The following is a 22,733-nucleotide window of genomic DNA, read 5'->3' as shown; positions in this document are numbered from 1 at the left end:
AAAGTCTCTAATTCTAATACCCTACCAATTCGGAACCACAAACAGTTATATACTTACATTTACTAGGAGAGAGAAATCAGTAACCAGTTGACTAAGTTCAATTAAGTCCTTAAAAAGAGAGAGAGAGAAAGTTATTTATTTTTATGCCTCACAGTTACCAAGAAAAAAAAAAAACTTTTAACATACCGCTTCTAAAGTTTCCCATGATTCTGCAGCATTTTGATCTCGAGGAATTTCAGGCAATGCGTATATCTGAGTCAAACTCTGAGAACTAGCTTCATCTTCAGTATTGTGAAATGCTCCTGGATGAACACAGACTCATGTTTGGAATTTGCTTTTCAGCAAGGACACAGCATGAATCAATATCATACAACAACTGCCATGTAAAATGCTCACAAATTAAATTCAGGCTAATAGTAAGTTGATTATTCTATGAAAACAGAATTATTTATCCTTGGGCAGCTTGTTCCCTTGGTTAGTTAACACACATTTTTTTTCTCTATCTAGAAAGACATCTACAAAATGGCTACAAATACCATCTATCCAATCTGAATAATTAAAAAGAAGTACAGAAGAGCCAGCAAAAGGAAACTAATCTATTTGGCCAACATTCCATGAGGAGACACCGCCAATGTTTCACTGCTAAAGTTGTAACCTTTTATTAGTTAATTTAGTAATAAATATCAGATATACAAGGTAATAAAAGCAGGGGTGAAGATGTAGCTCAGTGGTGGAGTACTTGCCTAGCACACATAAGGCCAGGGTTTGATCCCCAGTATTGCATCTACTGATGACAATGAGTTTGTCCCCAAAAGAACATTTTTGTACATATTGTCACTGTTTCCTTACAGTCATTTTTCTGGTTCATTACTCCACTGTTTCCCTTATTTCTTTTCTCAGTTTTAAAAAGCCTTCAACCCACTAACACTTTGCTTATTTAACACCGCTTTATTGATAAATTAATTTACACTAAAAACTCATCTTCAAGTGTTTCGTATTTCCTCATATTGGTTTCACCAATCTTCCATTCATTCATCTGACATTCATTACATGCTCTCTATAGCCCAGTCAGTATGTCACAGTGCTGGGGACACTATAAAAACAATTCTGAGATTCTGGCACAGCAGTGCACACCTGTAATCCCAGCAACTCAGGAAACTGAGGCAGGAAGTTCACAAGTTCAAGGCCAGCCTCAGCAACTTAGTGAGACCCTGTCTCAAAATATAAATTAAAAAGGGTTGGGGATGTAATTCAGTGGTAAGGCATCCCTGGTTTAACCCCTCTATCCCACTTGCCCCCTCCCCCCACACAAAAAAAAGTTCTTAAGAGGCAACATTCTGTTAGGAGGATGGGTCTAGTCAGAAAGATTGGGTTAGAATCTTGGTTTGGATATGTAGCTCTCTGACTTGAGAAGGTATTTCATTTCTGGCTTATTTTTCTCATTCGTAAAATAAGGTGACTGTACTTTGCATAGCACCTGTCTTATATATAAAAGCAAGTCCTCAGTAAATAGTTGCTACTACTACCACTGTTATTACTGCTATTATTAGTACAGCTTACCATAAAATGTGAGACAGACCAGTTAATAGTAAAGTGCATTCAGGATCGTTTGTAAGAACTATGATGTAGGTTTCTGCAGAGTGCTATGTGAGCCCAGTAGAAGCTCACAGCCTTTTAGTCAAGAGGGTGGTCAGAGAAAGCTCTGAGGCTGAAGCCCAAGGACAAAGGAATAATAGAGGTGAACTGTGGTAAAGGTGCAGGAAGATGCAAAAACTATTTAGGTCAGGGAAAAAAAAACAAAGCAAAACAGGATTTGGAGCTAAAAGAGGATCCGTGTAGCTGATGCATAGACTGAAAAGAGAAAAGCAAAGATTGAGGCCACATGCCAAGCTGAGGGTATTCACGGCATTGTAATCATATTAAAGAGTTTCATCTTTCTCACAAGATCACTATGGAATCATGAAAAGAAGTTGGAGATCACTGGGAAGTGGGAAGTTACTACCATCAGATTTTAGATTTTAAAAGCATGCTAAAGCTACAGTGTGAAGAATACATTAAGGATGGAGTTGAAAGGTGAAGAAATAAAAGTGAAAAAGCAGTTGGAAGGCCTTCCAATATGTCCAGTGCAATACTTGCAGCTCTAGAATAAAGACAGTAGAAATGGAAAGAAGAGACCTGAAATTTTATTTTTTCCTCTTCACTTCAAGCTCAAAATACCTACCATGTTAACATTTTCTGGCCATCCATTAGGTATTGTGTTTGGTACCAGGGATGGAAAAGTAAATAAATCACTATGCCTACTCTCAAAGAACTTATATTCTAGAAAAGTCAGACATGCAAAGAGATAATCATAAAACAATGGGAAAGTTCATGATATCTCTCTATTCAGATGAACAGAGATACATGTACATTTTTTGGGCATTCCAAGATGGGGGTGGCATCTGATCCAGCTTGATATAGTATGAAGAGAGAAAGCTTCCTAGAAAAGTTGATACTACTGGTTGAAAAAGAGAGGAATATAAATTTTAGATAGAGAAACTTGATTGAACAAAGGCCCTCAAGAAAGAAACAATATAGCTAATGTAAAATTAGCAGTTTAGTGTTAACAAAACATGAAATAAAAGACACAAGTTACAAGAATAAGACATTATAGACGATTAGGAGGGATCTTGTTGACCAGGTAAAGACTCTAGACTTTATCTGGCAGACAACAGAGACTTGCTGAAGATTAAAAGCAGATTTTGAAATGACATGATGACATGTGACCTGATCTACTTTTAAAAGTCAGCCCATATTTCTTTTGTTTCCTTTTTTCAAAACCTGTAATTGAATGATATCCCATAAAACTGCATTACTACAGTTATCTTCAAATTTATGAACACTTTACCTCTCAATAAAAACTGATTTGAACTGCATAAAAAGGACATAGTCAGTAGACTGAAAAGTAATTTGTAGGTTTATCAGGATTAACAGTGTTCTTTTAATTTTGAACTTATTTGAAAATATTAAAGAAATAGCAGAAACATCAGATACAAAGCAAATTTTACATTACAACATTATGACAAATATCCAATACTTTAAAAGCTCTCATTGAGTTGTATAAATGCTTAAAATATTTACTTAATACCTTAGGTTATCACCATTAAGACACTTTCATTTTCACTTCAACCAAGATAAATGCATTACCCTATGACCTTTCTTCTACTTAACATTCTTACATATTGGTGAACAATGATAACTTCATTATTATTATCAGACCGAATGCAAAGCAGAACTTTATGACCTTGCCTATTCTAAAGATTTTTACAGCTATAACCTATGTACTATTAAAAAGGATTCAAATGGAGTATGTTAGGGTGTATACATACACACACACAATCATATGTAAATTCTTTTTCTAAAAAATAAGGGATGAGAAATGTTTGACATTTAAATAAATCATAAAAGATTTCCCTTAGTAAAAAAACAAGAAATGTTTAAGTCATTTCCGTCTCACTTGAAACCAAATTGCGTATGCATCTTAGTTCAAATAGAATCTTAGAACAAAGAACTCTATTCTCTGCCATAGAAAACCCTGCTGTAAACTTACAACTCTGAACATCACTAATCAATTCAAGGCATGACTATCAATTAAGAAAGCAAACCTTTTAATTTCTACAACTCCCATCATTCAATTTCAACTTGTACCTCAGCAATCATTCTTTGACTTTGAACTCTTGCAAATGTCTATGGATATGCTGAGGCAAAACACTGAGATTATAGCTACAGGAAAGAAGACCAAAGAACTTGAACTTGTTCACAGAAGTAAAAAACTGTAATTGTTTCACATTATATAACAATCTCAGATAGTCCCGCCCATGTGCAAACAACTTGCATAAAGGGCAAGCATGTGTGTATCACTCACCCTGTTTCTCAAACTTGGAGTTAAAGTGTTATTGTTTGCTATACGTTCAAATAAACATGAAGACAGTTGACTCACTTTAATTGAAGTGAGAGATAAGTTAAATAGCCTGGCTATAAGATTTTTCTTTCCCCTTTTATACATATTCAAATATTCTCTCCCTCTCTCTTTTTCTATACTTTGCAAATAGCACTGTTCCTGCTAAAATTATAACACAAAACATGAAATTTCCACAAAACTTCACTATATTAGGAAATGTTTCACTAAAATATAGATTAATTAAAAAGCATGCCAGGCATGGTGGCACATAACTCCAGTGACTCAGGAGGATGAGGCAGGATGACCACAAGTTTGAGGCCAGCCTCAGCAACTTAGTAAGGCCCTGAGCAATTTAGTGAAACCCTGTCTAAAAAATAAAAATAAATAAAAATAAAAAGGGTTGGGAATGTGGCTCAGTGGTAAAGTGCCCCTGGGTTAACTCCTTGGTTAAAAGAGAGAGAGAGAGAGAGGGGGGGGGGGGAAATACTCCTTAATTTCTTTCAAATTTTGATAGTTTAAAAGAGTGAATTAATTTGCTGATAATTTATATAAACCCATCTATCAAAATAAAATTACTTTTAAGCCATAGCTTAACTGTAAAGAAAAACTATTAAGAAAATTAAAACCAGCTGGCTGCAGTGGAGCACGCTTGTACTCCCAGCTACTCCGGAAGCTGAAGTAGGAGGATCACAAGTTCAAGGCCAACCTTGGCAACTTAGTAAGTCCCTATCTCAAAATAAAAACTAGAAAGGGCTGGAGATATAGATCAATGGTAGAGTAGCCTGGGTTCACTTCTCTGTACTGCAAACAATTTAAAAAAGAAAAAAACAAAATTAAAACCAATAGAAAATACATCTTCTGAAATAATATAATACAAAACCATCTACATGTTTCACAAAAATGTTTATATATATATCTGAGATAAAAATCTAATATTTCACCAAATTCAATATACTGGTCTGAAGTTCCCAGCAGCTTTAAGATTGGATTCTTTTGTGATTATTTGTTTAAAATGTAATAAGATTCTGTTCCTACCACGCTGTTGAAGTGTGCGTCCTGGCTGGGAGTAAAGAAAGACAAAAAATGAAGAGAAGCACTGATTCAGTCTGTATGGTTTGAATCACCTTTCTAAATACAAATCAGATTTGTGGGCTCATCATTTCTCTTGGTGGGAAGCAGAATGCTAAAAATGAAACTAGACACACAAGTGAGACAGAAGGGAGTTTCTCAGATCAACCAAGATTGGCAAAGAAGATTTACTTCAGGAATTCTTAGAATCTGGACAAAAGAAACAGCAAAATCATCATAACTTCCCCCTAAACTTAATAAGCTTCTTTTATTCTCCAGAGAATATAAAACATCCTATTCTACTTGTTATTTCTATCTGTAAATGAAAAACTATTTTTGCATTTTTTTATCTCACTCATGGAAATGTGGCAACATTGCTCCTGAATCTCTGCTGATGTTTCCAACCAATTTATTTAGAATCAGACTTGTAAAGGAAAAAGTATTTTAAGGCACTTCTATGCAAATAAAACATATTTTTCTATATAGGCTGTCACTACTATAATGAGTATCTAAAGTAAAAATAAGGAAAACCCAGAGAACAGAGGATAAAAACACACAGAATGACAGAAAAGAGTCTATAGTTAGAAGAAGACCACATATGGAGCAAACCCAATTCCTACCCTACTATTAAAGTGTAACGTAAATCAGTTACTTGAATTCTTTTCATTATTCTTCTCTTTTCTCATCCTGTTATTTGCTAATAATTTTTTTTATTTAAGGCAATCTAGTAGAAACTTACACGTGGTAAAATACTCAGGCACTTGGTGAGACAGTAATTTTAACTGCTTTATGTTGGCAGTGGATTCATAGTCAAAGCACAATCTGACCAGGAGATTCTTCAGAATTTGAAATTCTACATGCTGTTTTAGGTTTACTTTAGGTATGTGATTTTATAAGTAGAATGATTGTCTTAATCAAAGCAACACTAGTTTCAGAGATTTAATTTTGTAGCTTTCTTCCAGTAGCAAGTAATTAGATATTTAGCCTATTTGGTATCCCATGAATAAATTGAGAAGTTGGAAAATCAATAGAGTTGGAAAATGAATTTTGCCTGCTATTTCTTCTCCCTTATCCTCTGGCTCTATCCTAATCTTTTTCATTCCCTCTCTATACATACTTCCTCAAATTCTGCCAATCTTAGTTTTTATACCAGTCTGCTTCTTATGGAAAAAGCTAATTACCAGCAAACTGGATAAAATGACTTCCTCTAATAATTACACAATTCCTCTGATGATACATAAATCTAAGTTTGTTGAGCACAAACAGTTCTACTGGTAGCAATGCAAACAATGCAATAATAAAATGTAAATTGAGGAAAGCATTAGATTATTAATATATTATGAGAAAACTTGCAGAACTCAAAATTTCGCTTGACAGGGAATTGCTGGGGATGGGCATTTCAATGCTAAATAGCAAAAGAGATTGATGCCAGCTACTCTTTCCAGAATATTCAGCTTATCTTCACTGTTATTACTGCCATCACAACTGTCACACTGTCTGGGTACATAAGATGGCCCCTTAATCAAATGGAACTATAAAGCCCAGTTTCTGTACATATTCACATAAAGCATCAGTTTGTGCTAAATGATAACATCCTTCTTCCTCACCAACATGGCAGTGATAACTCCAGATGAGGGGAAATGAAAACTGTAACTACAAACTATTAAAACATGATTCTCAAGTAATCTTCAAACAAGGATTGAGTATAAACATCTCCTTCTCAAAACATTATTATAACACTTTGGTTATTCCCAAAGTGATGTGATTGTAACACATATGAAATTACAAAATTGTCTCTAAAAAGATACTTATTTATGTATTTATAAAACATTATGAATGGTTCACTATGTGTAAAACATTGTGCTAGATTCTAAGGATACAATAAAACAAGATTACCCAGAAACTTGGAATAGTAGCCTAAATATTTCTTACAATATTTTAATTCCCCTATAATTACTGAATCATTAGTACTGAAAATATAAAATTAAAAATCATCTGGGTTTGGAGATAGGGAGTGATGTAGGAGTAAATAAAAATAAAGAAAAACTGGAAGGCATAACTTGCTCAAGATTCTATTCTAATTTGTACCTATTTATATTTTACTTTTTTCATAAGGACTAAAGGCATCTTATGATACATAAGATGGAATAAATAATAAATAAAAGCTAAACCACAAAACAAAAAAAGTAGAAAACAAAGGCAGCAATTATAAAATAAAGCCAGGATACTTTAAAAATTTAACTTTTGGTGATTAAGAAATTTGGCTTTAAACTCTATAGTAAATAACTCAAGTAGGGAAGCCTTATCAGTTACTCCATTCAATAATCAGAATATAAAAAACAAACAAAAAAGATCAACAACTTTGAAGCACTACTGTGGATCAAAACAAGAATTTTTTCAGGGTTAAAGACACTATTATATAGTGGTCAATGTTATCAACTAGATTCTTAGAAAAAAATGGGACAAGTTTCACAGAGTATCACTTCACAAAAGTTGATGGCATGTCATCCACTGCAAATATTTTGTTATTAGAGAACTGAGCTGCGAGGTAGATGTAATATCTCCTGTGAAAACCAGTCTACTTAAGGACAAAAAACATGCCTGAAGAAGTCACCTTTCCACTGGAGAGAAATGAGGAACATGACAAGGGTGACATATCCATAGGAAATATTTTATATTTCTTTTCAATATATAGGCAAATAGGCATCTGAAGCTCTGAGATTCCACTTCATATAGCAATTTAGCCTGCAAATTTTTCAGCATACACATTTCCAGCTCACTCAGGGTTCAAGAATTCAATATATTGGGAAAGCAGATAACCCCTAGAGACATACAGATAATCAGCAATCTCTATGCAAGGAGGTGAGCTTTAATTAACTGTATTGCTGTGACCAAGAATAAGACTCAGTGTAATACATTACCACCAACAGTCAGAGATCTGGTCAAAGGAGGCTGTAATAAGGTTTCTTCATCATTAAGTTGTTTCTTAAGTTCTTCGACAGATTCCAAATGGAGTTGGAGAAATTCTGCTGTTGCTGCTGATGCTTCTTCTTTAACAGGATCTATCATTCTCTTAAGAAGTAGTAGGTCATCCTTTCGGACTTTCAAGCAAAGCTTCTCCATTTCTCGGATATTGGAGCGCAGTTGCTATGAAAGAAAAAAGATCACTAATGCCACTGGCTTTGAGTATAAAACATTTGTTTTCATAAGTACTTTGTTACAATGATTGTGAATGGAAATGATTACATATTCTCTACAACAGAAGGTGTGCTATAATTCTTTCCTATTTTCCATATATAGCATCTTTAGAACCCACATTCTCACACTTTGAATTATTTAGCAGTTTTCCATCATTAAATGTGACTATTCTACAAAGGTAATTAATGCTCTTCAAAATAAGTCAAACACTACAGAACCATCTAAAGAAAAACTTATTTTCCCATTTCACTAATCCCATCTCTTTTCTTAACCCAATCCTACCATGTATTTCTCATGGCTCATGCACACATTTAGCATACATAGGCCTTCTCTCCTCATTAAAAAAAATGGATAATATTATGCATAACAATCCATAACTTGTCATCCACACCCCAACTTAACAATATCATCATGGGCATCCCTCCTGATCAATAGTTATACCAACAATTACACCAGTATTCCATAATATTGGTGGTCTAATGCTTCTAACCTACCATTATCCTATACTTCCTCCAACCTTATGTTCATTCTCTTACCATTCAGTATGAGCTAGAAAACCTTGAAATAATTGGATTGTATATTCAAAACCTATGATTTACAGGCATTAATATATCAAAATTATATAACTTTATGGCTACCTTAAGTTCATCTTGATGATTTATTTCACAAGAAGGAAACAAGTCTAAACACAGCAGAATTAGGATTGCAGACCACGTCTAAAGTCCTAGAACAATATTGTTTCCAACACATTACCACCTCCCGACTAAGTGACTCCTTTCTGGAATATAATTGTAAACCTTGGTTATATAGTTGCCACATAGTCTATAGAAATATTTTAGGCAATGTTATCTTTTTTTTTTTTTTTGTACCTTGAATTGAACTCAGAAGTGCTTTTCCACTGAGCCACATTCCCAGACCTTTTTTAATTTTATTTTTTATTTTGAGACAGGGTCTCACTAAGCTGATCAGGTCCTCATTAAATTTCTAAGGCTGGCCTCAAACTTGTGATCCTCTTGCTCAGCATTCCCAGTCTCTGGGATTATAGGTGTGTGTCACCATACCTAGCTAGGCAATATCATCTTGAAGAAGCACTAAAGTTTTCCTGCAGACAAACCCAATGAGCATTTACCTGTCACATATTTGTCCTCTATTAAAGAACTTATACATATGTCTGTGTCTCCAGGTAAATTTTCTATCCAGCTAAGAATTCTATTACTATGGGTGAACCTGTGACATATTCTTCCTGTCCTAAGGGACTTGTACATATGTCTGTGTCAACAGGGAAATTATCATATCCAGCTAAAAACTATTACTATGTGTGAAGGGAAAAAATTAAGGGAAAGACAATGCTCACTTAAGTATAAAATCTGATCCTACAGTAACAAATATAATAATAATAATATAAAAAACATAACTAATGATATATTTTTGTCAATACTTACTGTAAGCTATCCATTATGCCAAGTGGTTAACCTTCACAATGTATCTTTAAAATGGTTATTGCCATTATTATGACCTTATGGAAGAGAAAATTAAAGCAAGAAGTAAAAAATGTAACCCAGGACCATACTGCTAGTAAAGGATACAATTAGAAATCAAATCCAGGCCAAGGATCTTGTATCCTTCACAATTTTACTATTTGATAATACTAGGCAACAGAAATATAATGCAAAACTCAAGATATAATTTCTTTAATAATCACATCAGAAAAAGAAGAGCTAAAATTAATTTTAATACTGTTATTTAACCCAATGTATCTGAAATATTAGTTCAACATGCAATCAATATAAAATTATGAATTGAGCATTGTATATTCTTTTATTTGTAGTCAATCTTAGAAATTGGGTATATATATATTTTATATTCACAACACATCTTAACACAAACTAGCAACATTTTAAGTGTTCATCAGCCCCATGTGACTTGGAACTACCACATTGGATAGCACAGGTAGAGAGTCTCTCTAAAATCAAATAGTAGATACAGGATAGCAAAACTACATGTAAAAACAATAAAAGAGGTATTCCTACTTCTGGAAATAGCAATACTAGGTGACTCAGAACAACTTTCTCACTAATGATTACATTAAAAACTGAGTAAAAAAATCATAATACCAACTAAAAGAAAAAAAACCTCAAAAGCATCAAAAAGCAAACAAGATAATAAGTAATTTGCAGGACAAGAACTTGGCAAAGAAAAGTAGTCCTGAACTCAGGTCACATTTGCTCTGGGAATACTTGCCTAATAACAAAGGTTGGGACAAAAATTCAATGGCAGGACACCCTAACTGTGAGGACCCTGGTGCTTTGGGCTAAGATCTTAAAGAGCTACATCCTACAATCACAGGTATACTGAAATAAACCATCTCTTGCATGAATGGCAGATTTACTTCCTATTTCTTGAGTAGTTTTCAAAACCCCTTAAACTCCGAAATTATATAAAGATAATCTTAGAAAGTGTTCTCAGGGGCAGAAAAGAAGTCAAAGGCAAATCCTCACACAAGGAAAGTAACTTTATTCCTAGCTTCAAATAATTTTTCAAATATAATGTCCACCAATTAAGATAATTATATATGTGAAGACATATGCAACATGAAGAAGCAGCAGAAACAAACAGATACATACAAATGGACATTTGTCAATTTATAAATTTATAAAATATTTATAGTTATTTTGTTCATAGATACAAAAATCAAGCTGGAAAATTTGGCAGTTAGAATCTACATAAAGCAACATATAAATTTTAAAAAGATTTAATATTCCATAATTTTTAAATAATGTCAAAAAGAAAGAATTTAATAAATGAATTTAGCTGTATCTTAGGCCAAGCTGAAGAAAAAAATAGAAAATAGATCGAAAGAATCTATGTAAAAAATAAAAAAAGGAAAGTTAAAAATACAGAAGAGGAAGTTAAAAGACATAGAGAATACATTTATTTATTTAACTACAATAATAATAAATAATGTATTTATTTAGAATCTTAGAAGAGGATAGAAAACAAATTTGAAATGATAATGGCTGAAAATTTCCAGAAACAGAGGGAGGAAAAATATCAATCCACAGATTCAAGAAGATCAACAAATCCTGAGAAGAATAAATAAAAAGAAAAATATACCTAGCTAAACAAAAGGAAAGACGAGAATGAAGATGTTCAAGAGGAACTAGTGACAAAACCATTTCCTGCAAAGAGACGGTAAGATCATAACATGACTTCACATAGCAATAATGAAAGCTATTGAAGAAAACTAAATGATGTATTCAAAATACAGAAAGAAAATTGCTGTCAAAACTATTTCCTGCGAAACATTCTTCAAGATCAAAGGTAAAATAATATTTATAGAAAAACAAAAACTGAGTAATTATCTTCAGTATATACATGGTAAATGCTATATAAATAATATTTAAGTGGAGGAACATAAATGGAACTAAAACATTCTAATGTGCTTGTATTATCTGTGTTGCTAAGTAAAGGATATAATATGTTGTAGTTTTCACTAAAAGCCTATAATATGAAAGCCAATACAGAAAAAAACCTGAATCAATAGAAAATATAAAACCATCCCAAAGAAAGTAAAAATGGAGATGAAAAGAATCAAAAAGGCAGAGTTAGAATACACACAATAACATGAAAGATTTAAACTGAAATATATCACTGATTATATTAAATATAAATGAAATAAGTATTCCAGCTGTAAAATGAAGAATTTCAGACCAGATAAAAAGCAAAAGAGGTATATGTAAAACAAAAAGAAAAAATAAAAGAATGGAAAAGCTACATGATAAACAAACCCTAATACTCCCTCCCCCAAGAAAACCACTGTAGCAATATTAATAGCAGAGAAAACAGACTTTAAAGTTAGAACATTACTATAAATAAAGAATTGCTTTATAATAATAATAATAATAATAATAATAATAATAATAATACCTTCACCAGGAACATATAATTCTAAAGCTGGGTATACCTAATAACATAGCCACAACATATGTAATTCAGAAGTTGACAGAACTACAAAGAAAAATTTAAATCCACAGTCATAATGGAAGGCTTTAATACCTTTTCAGTAACTGATGGGACAAATGGACAAATGATATAAGTTAGACATAAAGGATTTGAACAAGATTAAAAGTTGAGAATATACATGTAAAAAACACAGGCAGCATTTACAGAAATTGACTATGTATTGTCTTAAATTTTATAATACTCTGACCATAATATACATTACTTGAAATAATTAGGGGGATATATAGCTATATACACTACATGTATTTAGAAAGATATTTCTAAATAACCCATAGGTCAAAGAAAAAATCACAATGGAAATAAAAGATGCCTTGAACTGAATGAAAAAAAATTCGTATTAAAACTTACAACCAACTAAAAAGAGTAATTAGAAATGTATATAAGTCCATATACATTAGAAAAGAAGAAAGGCTGGAAAGTAGTAGACTAAACATCTATCCTAATAAACTAGAAAACAGCAAAAATGAATGCAAAGGCAGAAGGGAGAAAATAATAAAGATCTGAACAAAAATTTATGAAACAGAAAAATAAACACATAATATATCAAAGCCAAAATTTAATTTGGAAATACTAATAAAATTGATAAACCTCATGATAGGTATTTTAAAACAATAGAGAAGGCACAAATAACCAAAATCAGAAATAAACAAAAGGGGATATTACTACTGATATTTCAGAATTATACAATAAGAAGATATTATGAACAAATACATGCCTATAAATTAGAAAAGTTAGATAAAATATATAAATTCCTAGAAAACTACAATTTACCAAGCTGATAAGAAGTAGAAATCTCAATAGTCATATAGCTGTTAAAGAAATTACATCTATATTTTGAAACTACCCTGCCTTCTCCCTTTCTACACACAAAGCCAAAACCAACCAGACCAAAACCCCAGCATGAATGGTTTCACTGGCCAATTCTACCAAACATTTAAAAGAAATTATATAAATTCTTCAAGGGAATGGTAAACCATTTCCTAACTCTTTTGATAGCAGAAACTCAATACCAAATTCAACAAGAGAAGTAAGAAAAAGGAAAAAAAATCACACTAGACTCAAATATTCTCATGAACAAAATACACAAATCCTAAAGAAAATGTCAGCAATTTAAATCTGGGAGCATATAAAAATACAGCAATAATAGTAATTGAACATATACTTCATTTCAATATATGGACTGGAAAACTATTGTTATAGGTAACAACAGGTAAAGCTCAAGTCAGACAAATGATTTGTTTAATACAATTTAATTATGTTAAAAAACAGGTTAAACTAAACTATAGTCTTAAAACTCCCATTTTTACTTATGTAAAATTATGCAAAAAAGTTAAAAAGTATTTATCATAGAGATCCAGATAGTGATTACTTTGGGGGAGGTGGACATAATTGGGAAGAGGCTACGAAGCCCTTCTGATGTGCTGACAATGGTCTGTTTCTTCTTCTTCTTCCTCTTCTTCTTCTTTTCAAATAAACACACATTATTTTTATTTTAAGTCCAGATTCCTAAAAGGAAATTTCATCACCTTAATCACATACTTGTATAATTATTTAGGTGTATATTAGGTATTTATGTTATAGTTTAAAATGAAAAGTTTCAATATTTTAGAAAAGAATCTTGTATTATCCTGAAGAATCAATTAACACAAGGATAGAAATAAGTTTGAAAAAATGAGAGTAGGAAAAAAATCAGTAGGGATCTTATTGTGGAAGCATATTAAGTACCATGTATTGGATAAAAGATATTAACTCTACTCATTTGACTAGACTATAAAGTTTGTCAGAGCAGGTACTGGGTCTAATTTCTTCACCATTGTATCTTTTCAAGGCTGTATTTAGTTCTTAGTATAAATTGCAATTCAATAAATCTGGCAAATGAATAAATTCCTTCTTAACATTTTCAACAAAGTAGCACAGTAGTGGATCTAACAGTAAGACAGATCACCAGGTATCATGAAACCAACTAAGATTCTTTCCTGGAAGAGCACAATATTAGTCACTAGCATATGAAATACTTCTTTCAGGGCAGAAGAAACAATGAAAGGAGCTACTCCTTTGAAATTAATTCTGACATACAAGAATAAAACAGTGTAGTGAAAATGAGAAAGCACCTTGGAGTTCTTTATACTTAGGAATACTGGAACCAGTATTTTTTAGGGAAGTTAATATTATCAGTTTTAAAGGAAAAAAAAGCTGTATGATGCCATAACATAAATTATATTCTGATAAGAAGACATTATGTTTTAAAAAGACATAATTTAGTTTCTCAAATGTGAATTTCTCACACTATAAAAACAAATTAATCTCATAAGAGAAAATAATGGCATCTAAAGAATCTAATATGATTGTGTAGGGTATGTTACAGTTAAGTTCAGGATTTTAAGAGACTTGTCAAAAAACAAAAAACAAAAAAAAAAAGGGAATGAAAAGAAAGGCACATGAATACAAAAGAGTGGTGTGAAACAAGGAGAATCATGTAAGAGCGAGCCCAGAATGAGCGGAGGCTGGTGAAAAATGTTAAGAACAATAAAAAGGATTTAAAACACATGTACAGCAAGAACATGAAAGAAGGTTCGGGCCTACTGCTTGGGGCAGATGGTATAATGTTAACAGATGATGCAGAGAAAGCAGAACTACTTAACTCCTATTTTGTTTTTGATTATTAAGGAGAAATTCAAAATCAAAAGGGGTAAGAAACATTTGAAATTTGAAATGTGCCTTTACTGTAAGGATCTAGATAGGTTTCATGAAGGAAGGGAGATTTGAGCTGTCTTAGAAAAATAATCTTGGGAAAATGGAACATACTAAATAGAAAGAACATATTGGAAAGAAACAAGCTTCTCAATAATAGAGTTTATCAATTTGGGGACAAAATACCTTTTCTATATTTTAGCATCATTGAAATTATAGAACACTGCATCTTACAATGCATGGTAAAAAAGCATTGTGCCATAGTTTACTAACAGTGCTTTTTCTTCCTTTAGAGGTACACAAAATAATAGTGTTTCTTACAACTGATCATTTCTTGGATTTAATTTGCTCTCTAAGATTCTGTAGAACCTAAGCTAACTGGAGTATAGGCAAGGATCCTAAATCCTGACTAATTAGTACATTAAAAAATTGAAGCAAAATTTAAGTTATAATTTCCTATAAAGCTGATAATGACCTAAAATAATTTATATTCTAGTAGCATTCATTTTGGAATCTACTCTTCTATCTTTTCTTCCATTCCCTACCTAGCCTTATTCTCAATCTTTTCTTCTTTTCTCCTAACTTCTACTATTATTGTTTTCCACTCTCTTTTCTATTTCTTCTCCCTTTTAAATAGCTTTTTTAAAAATAAATTAAAATGTAGATAGTTCAAGTGTTCTATATTTCTCCAAGCAAAATCATGAACACATTTCACTTCTACAAATTCCATGGCTAATTTTATTTTTGTGCATCTGTGCTAATTATGGAACTAGGATTGATTCTCTGCAGAGAAGCATCTTTCCAAATGTTGTCTGAAATCTACTGAATCAGAATCTCTAAGGTGAGTCCCAGAAACTGTGTTCTCAACAAATTCTACATCATTACTACCTTGGAAAAAAAGCAAGGCTGACCAAGTTTTCAATAAAGCCAAGTTAATGTTCTTCAGTGAATTACCATAGTAACAATTTCTAATTTTTTCAATTAGGTTCAAAATTTTAACACAAAACCTTTCTTTCTTTCTTTTAAAAAATATTTTTAGTTGTAGATGGACACAATACCTTTATTTTATTTATTTTATTTAGTTATCTTTTATGTGGTGTTGAGGATCGAATCCATTGCCCCACACCTTCTAGGCAAGTGTTCTACCGCTAAGCTACAATCCCAGCCCCACAAAATCTTTCTTAATGCTAATATTTTCTTATTCTGGAGAAGAAAATTGTTAAGCCTATTCTACTTACAGTTCTAAAATATGAGTGACTTCTGTTTGTGTCCAAGGTCATCTCAGAACAGAGTACTAAAAAGGAGAGAACCACACAAAGAATTCTGAAGGTAATGCAGAGAGGGTCAGTATTTAGGGTTCATTAAAGATCTGTATTTACCAAAAAACTGACCAGAACATTTTATGTGAGTAAAGTGCCCAAAGCTATGGAAAGAGCCATCTGAAAAGGTTAAAAGGAATAGTGTTCAGTACTCACTCAAAGATGGAAACTAAACTGGAAAAATTCTTAATTCACAAGGCATTGTGTAAAGTACTCAGAAAGGTTTTGTCTTGGTAGGTAATAAGGAAATTTAAGCACACACTATGCACTACCAAAGGTAAGCTCCAGTTAATGAATCATCAAAGTAAGACCTGAAAGGATCAAATTTATTGTTTCCAATAACTAGTAATTTAACGACATTCCAGAACAAAGCACAAGATGATTTATAGTAACATAAAAACATTCAGCACCTAACAAGGTAAAGAAACCCAAGGTAAAGATTACCAGACATACAGAGAAACAGGAAAACATGGCCCACATGAGAATAATCAATGAATCAAAATAGACCTATAATTGACAGATATTAGAATTAGTAGAAATAGATATTAAAGTAATTATTAGAATTGTATTTTATAAGCAGGTACATGCCTGTGATCCTAGCACCTAGAGAAGCTCAGGCAGGAGGATCAAAAGTTTGAAGGCAGCTTTGGCAACTTAGCAAGACCTTGTCTCAAAATAAAAAATGAAAAAAGGACTGGGATGTGGCTCAGTGGTAAAGTGCCCTTGGGTTCAATCCCTAGTACCCTCTCCCCACAAAAAGAATTTTATTTCATATGGTCAAAAATTAAGTAGAGATATGAAAGATATTTAAAGACCCAAATCAAAATTATAGAGATGAAAACTACAACATGTGATATTGAAAAAAAATACACTGAATGGATCAATGGCAGATTCAATGATGCTGCTGCTAAGATTAGTAACATGAAGGCAAAACAATAGATACTTTTCAAAATGAAACACAGAAAAAAAAATAAAACAAACTGAGGAGTGTCAGTGAGCTGTGAGATAACATTGAGCAATAGATATACAACTGTAGATCATGAAGCGGAGGAGGCAGAAAAATATTTGAAGAAGTACTGGTCAAAAAATTTCTGAATTGTATGCAACAATAAATCTGGAGATCCAAGAAGCTCAAGAAATTCAAGCACAAGGCAAATGAAGAAAATGCTACAAGGCCTATCATAATCAGAGTGCCCAAGACCAGTGATAAAGTTAATTCTTAAAAGCAGTAGAGAAAATAGACATATTACATAACAGGGAAACAAAGAGAAAAATGAAGCAGATTTCTCATAAGAATGCAACTGAGAAGATAATCAAACAACATCTTTAAAGTAGTGAAAGAAAAATGTCAATGTAGAATTCTATACATGACAAAATTTCATTTAAAAAAGGTGAAACAGTTTTAAGATACATGAAATCTAAAAGAATTCATCATTGTAGAACCATACTCTAAGAAATGTTAAAGGAAATCTTGGGCTGGGGATGTGGCTCAAGCGCTGGTAGCGCGCTTGCCTGCCATGCACGGGGCACTGGGTTCAATCCTCAGCACCACATTAAAAAAAAAATAAAAAAGATGTTGTGTCACTGAAAAATAAATATTAAAAAATTCTCTCTCTCTTTAAAAAAAAAAGGAAATCTTTATGGCAGAAAGAAAACCAAAACAGTTGAAAATATAATAGATCTACACAAAGGCTTTAATAAGCAAATCAGAAATGGAAATGACAAAGGTAAATATATAAGATTTTTTTCTTAATATCTAAATAACTTTAAAAGATAATCGCCTGTTTAAGTACAGTACTTAATAACTAATAATCACCTATTAAGATAATACTGTTTAAGTATTACAAGGTATATAACATACATAAAATAAAATATATGAGAACAACAGCATAAAGACTGGGAGAGGAGAAATATAAGCATATGTAAGTTTCATAAACATATGTAAAAAAGTATATAATCCCTTGAAGATAAACTATGTTAAGATGTATACTATAAGCCCTTAACTAACCACTATAATAGTAGAGTTACATGCAGCAAGACAAAAAAAGACAAAATGGAATAAAATATTGTCAGCTCAAAAGAAAACAGAAAGATTGCTAATCATCTGATAAATGAAAATTAAAGTCAGGAGCTACCACTTCAGACATATTAGAATAGCTGAAATTAAGAAAACTAACAATATCAAGTATTGGCAAGGACATAGAAAAACAGGGTGGGAATATAAAATGGTGCAACCATATTGGAAAACAGTTTGGCAGTTTCTTAAAAAGTAAAATAACAACTACCATATGATCCAGTCATTCCATTCTTAAGCATTTACCCAAGAACAATGAAATCCTTTGCCCATTCAAATATTTCTACCCAAATATTCATAGCAACTTTATTTGTAATAGCCCCAAACTATAAACAAACCAAATGTCCATCAATTTATAAATGTACAAACTATGATATAACCATATAATATGATATTATTTAATAATAAAAATAAATAATGATACACATTACAACATGGATGAATCTCAGAATATTTATGCAAAGTGAAAGAAAGTAGATTTTTAGAAAAGATACATATTGTATGATTATATTATATAATATATTGTCTATATTACATAAAATCTAGGAAATCTAGTGTATAATGACAGAAAGCAAGTCAGTGGTTGCCTGAGTATGGAGGGTTGGGGGAGGGTACAGACAAGTGTGACAGGAGAGATCAAGAGTGTGTGGGGTTCAAAAAGAACAAAGGGAAACATTTTGAGGTAACATATATATTATTATCTTGATTGTAGGGATAGTCTCACGGTTATACATGTCAACACTTAAATATTTAAAATATGTGTACCTTATTTATGTCAATTATATAATCAAGAGAGTTGTTTTTAAAAAAGCAGAAAGGAAAATGCAGAACAATATATATTATTTACATATAGTTATATGAACAGAAATGATAAATCTAAATCAGGCAGAAAGATTCCCTTCAGATGAAGGTGGGAGCAAGGGAAATAGAATTAAACAAGGGAACACAGGGTGCTTGGTGGGATTTGTAAAGTTTTCTTCAACAAAAGAAAAGAAAGCAATTGTGGCAAAGCATTCACACATCTGACATAGCTGGGTGATGACATTATGCAGTGTTTGATATATTATTTTTGTCATTTTTCTACATTTTTGTATGTTTGAAGTGTGTGTGTGTGTATGTATGTATGTAATTTTTCAAAAAGGTACCTCAATGTTAAAGTAATATCAGAACAGCTCCTAATTTTTCTACCAAGTTTGTGAGTTCAGAATCATATACTACAGCTACAAAGACAGTAGGTAAAAATCTAATATAATCAGGCCTCTCATATTCTATACAAATTATCTGTACATGCGTGTATCTGCCTTCTTCTAAACAATATCCTGTTGATTATCATACTTGCCACCAAACTGGTCTTCTTGGTTCCAATCTTGCTTTCTTAGAGTCTATCCCTTTCTTAACAGTCAAGTGATCTTTTAAAGTTAAATCAGGTCATTATCTGTTCAGAACTTTCCCAAAGCCTTCTACCCAACTCTGATTATCACATCCTGCAAAGCCTTCCATGATCTGATCTGGCTGATTTCTCTGACTGCAACTCCTATGCTCTCCTTGCTCACACCAGCCACACAACCTCCTTACTACTTCTTGAATATGCCAAGCATCTTCCCACCTCACAAAATTCACACTCATTTTCTCTCTGTCTGGAAACGCCATTCTCCCATGGTTTGTGTCTTTACTTCCTTCTGGGCTCCTCAAATGTCATCACCTTCAACAGCCACTATTCATATAAAAGTTCCTTACCTTCTATGATTCTTTGTTCCCCTGAATCTGCTTACTTTTCTTCATGGCACTTGTAATCATCTAAAACAAATCTTTCTAAAAAATAACAAATACTTGCAAGGATGTAGAAAAAGGAGAACTATTGTCCATTCTTGGTGGGAATGTAAATCAGTACAGTCATAGAAAACAGTATGGAGTTTCCCTCCAAATCAACTACTGGGTATACAGCCAAAGAAAATAAAATCAGTATGTCAAAGAGGTATCTATTTCTATGGTTATTGCAGACTATTCACAGTAGCCAAGTTAAAGAATCAAACTCAGTGTCCCTAATGGATGAATGGATCACACACACACACACACACACACACACACACACACACACACACACACACCATCCATGAAATACTCTTCATACTACTTAGCCATAAAAATGAATGAAATTCTGTCACTTGATGAATCTGAAGGACATTATATAAAACAAGACATGCACAGAAGGATAAATATCATATGATCTCAGGGAGAATCTAAAAAGGGTGATTTCATAGCAGTTGAGAGTAGAATAGTGGTAACCAGAGGCTGGGGATGAGTGGGAGAGGTTACATAGTTACAGTTAGATAGGAGGAATAAGTTCTGGTGTACTACTGCACAGTAGGCTGACTCTAGTTAAGAAGAATATACTGTATATCTGAAAACTACTAGAAGAGATGATTTTCAATGCTCTTACCACAAAGAAATGATAAAGGTGATGGAATTGTTAACTATCTTGGTTTGATCATTACACAATGTATTCATGTATCAAAGCATACCCTATGTTCCATAAACATGTAAAATTATTATGTCAATTAAAAATAGAAAATTTAAAGAAAAAATAAAATCTGTCTCTGCTCTCTGTAATTGCCACTTTCAACATACAAGTTCTATTAGAACAAGAATAGTCTCTCTTCTAACAATCAGGCCAGAAAGGCAGATGTACCAATTTCTCAAAACGCAGAAATATCAATATCTAAATCACTCAAGTAAATTAAAAAAAAAAGAAAGTACATCAACTCAGTATTTAATAAGCTTTTCAGTATACAAATAGCAAACTGTAAACTATGGCCAAACTTTCAGAACAATAAAGATGACTCTTTATTTCTCTCTAGTTTTAGTTTAATAACTAGCTATGAATTTTTTCCTTTCAGAAATATCTCTAAACTTCTCTCAAGATTAAAAGATATATTCAAATATATACTCATCTATACTGATAATCGTAAAAAGTAATTATTCTAAGTTAATTGAAAATTTTTAAAAAATGCTAATTATGTATTTAATGATTAAAAGATGAGTGGCTATGCATATATTTGCCTTGATTAAATATTGATTTAGGATTCCTAATGTGTTTTTACAACATGTAATTTTAAGAGCAAATTGTGTATAGCAGAAAACATTTGGTATCATAATAATTAATTTGATTTCTTTTCAAACACAGAATATAAGTCCACTGGTAAACATTTAAATAACAGAGTAAACACATTCTAGAAATCTGTAATTTATTATTAAGGGCTTCAAAGTTAAAACTATTTAATTAACATAAATATGGACTAGTCTTTATTTGTATTCTCTAATCACTATACTAAGGTATTGATGGTAATATAATGACTTTACACCTCAATATCAAAAGGTACCAAAAAGAATGGATGAATTAGTATGTGCTAATAATATAATTTAAATTTTATCAAGAAAAGAATGGATGATGGAAACATATATACATATATCTGAACAGCTTAAAAATATTCAACCATGAAAAAGTAAAAAGAAAAATCAAAGGAGAAAAAGGACTTCATTTATTTAAATATCTAATAAGCACCTAATGTATAGGTGTTAGGTGCAGAACTCAGTTCCTTTCTGCCTAATATTGAAACTATTTACAGATTAAAAAGAAAAAATTAAGATACTACCTTGGAATTAGTTCTCAGTAAGGATTCTCATTAATGCCAACTAGGAACAGTGAGACTATGCCAGATAAACTAGATTCTTTACTACCATTTATTTAGACAAACACTAAATTTCTCAAATTTAGACAAATAACTACATTTGTTTGTTTGTTTGTTTGTTTTACTTTAGACAAACACCAAATTCTAATCTTCAACTCCCTTTTATCTGAAAAATGAGGACAACAGTCCTTTATCCAGAACCCAGATGGGTGGCACTATATTATTTATTGGTTTCTATAATATATTTGACAATCACATACTGGCTTACATTAACTTTTACTAAAAATTTAAACAATTATTTAAATTAACTTTTTTTGAATTGCCATCTGGACACATTTCTTACAGCAGAAATTGTTATGTAATTATCAGAATCCTCTATTATCAACCAGGATTGTTACTGTATGTTACATATGTGGAGAGGAGAGTGGGGAAGACTGAGCTTTTAAATATATATTTTATACTTGAGTATGATGAGCTCATGAAAATGGAGAAAGTAATGCAATTTTAATGTTTTAAATTAAACAAAAAGCCAACATTTTGTTAGCTGGATCTAGTAGCGAAAAGTGGAAGTATCAAATCAAACTTGTTATTACTAATTCTTCTTATTCACTGAAGATCTACTATATGATAGGGGCTGTATAGGCTTTGGGTACACATGATGGACAATCCTTACGAAGATTCCAAAAGTTAGGGACTATTATGCTAATTTGAAAGCTGAGGAAACTGATGTT

The 22,733-nt window shown here is 32.1% G+C and overlaps 1 protein-coding gene across 2 annotated transcripts in view; it reads right to left on the bottom strand.

The window, feature by feature from the left end:
• Positions 1–22,733, bottom strand: part of Stx17 (syntaxin 17) — a 56,427-nt gene that overhangs the window by 13,080 nt on the left and 20,614 nt on the right. For both annotated transcript variants that reach the window (XM_005326317.4, XM_013359086.4), the window contains exons 4-6: positions 7,930–8,155; positions 187–302; positions 58–108 (exon numbers count right to left, since the gene is read on the bottom strand). In XM_005326317.4, the coding sequence (XP_005326374.1) occupies positions 58–108; positions 187–302; positions 7,930–8,155 (393 nt within the window). The remainder of the gene's footprint in view (positions 1–57; positions 109–186; positions 303–7,929; positions 8,156–22,733) is intronic.

This window comes from Ictidomys tridecemlineatus, chromosome 4 (assembly GCF_052094955.1).
Source record: "Ictidomys tridecemlineatus isolate mIctTri1 chromosome 4, mIctTri1.hap1, whole genome shotgun sequence".
Lineage (NCBI taxonomy): Eukaryota > Metazoa > Chordata > Mammalia > Rodentia > Sciuridae > Ictidomys > Ictidomys tridecemlineatus.
Note: the sequence above shows the minus strand (reverse complement) of the source record. Positions and strands in the feature narration are given on the sequence as shown.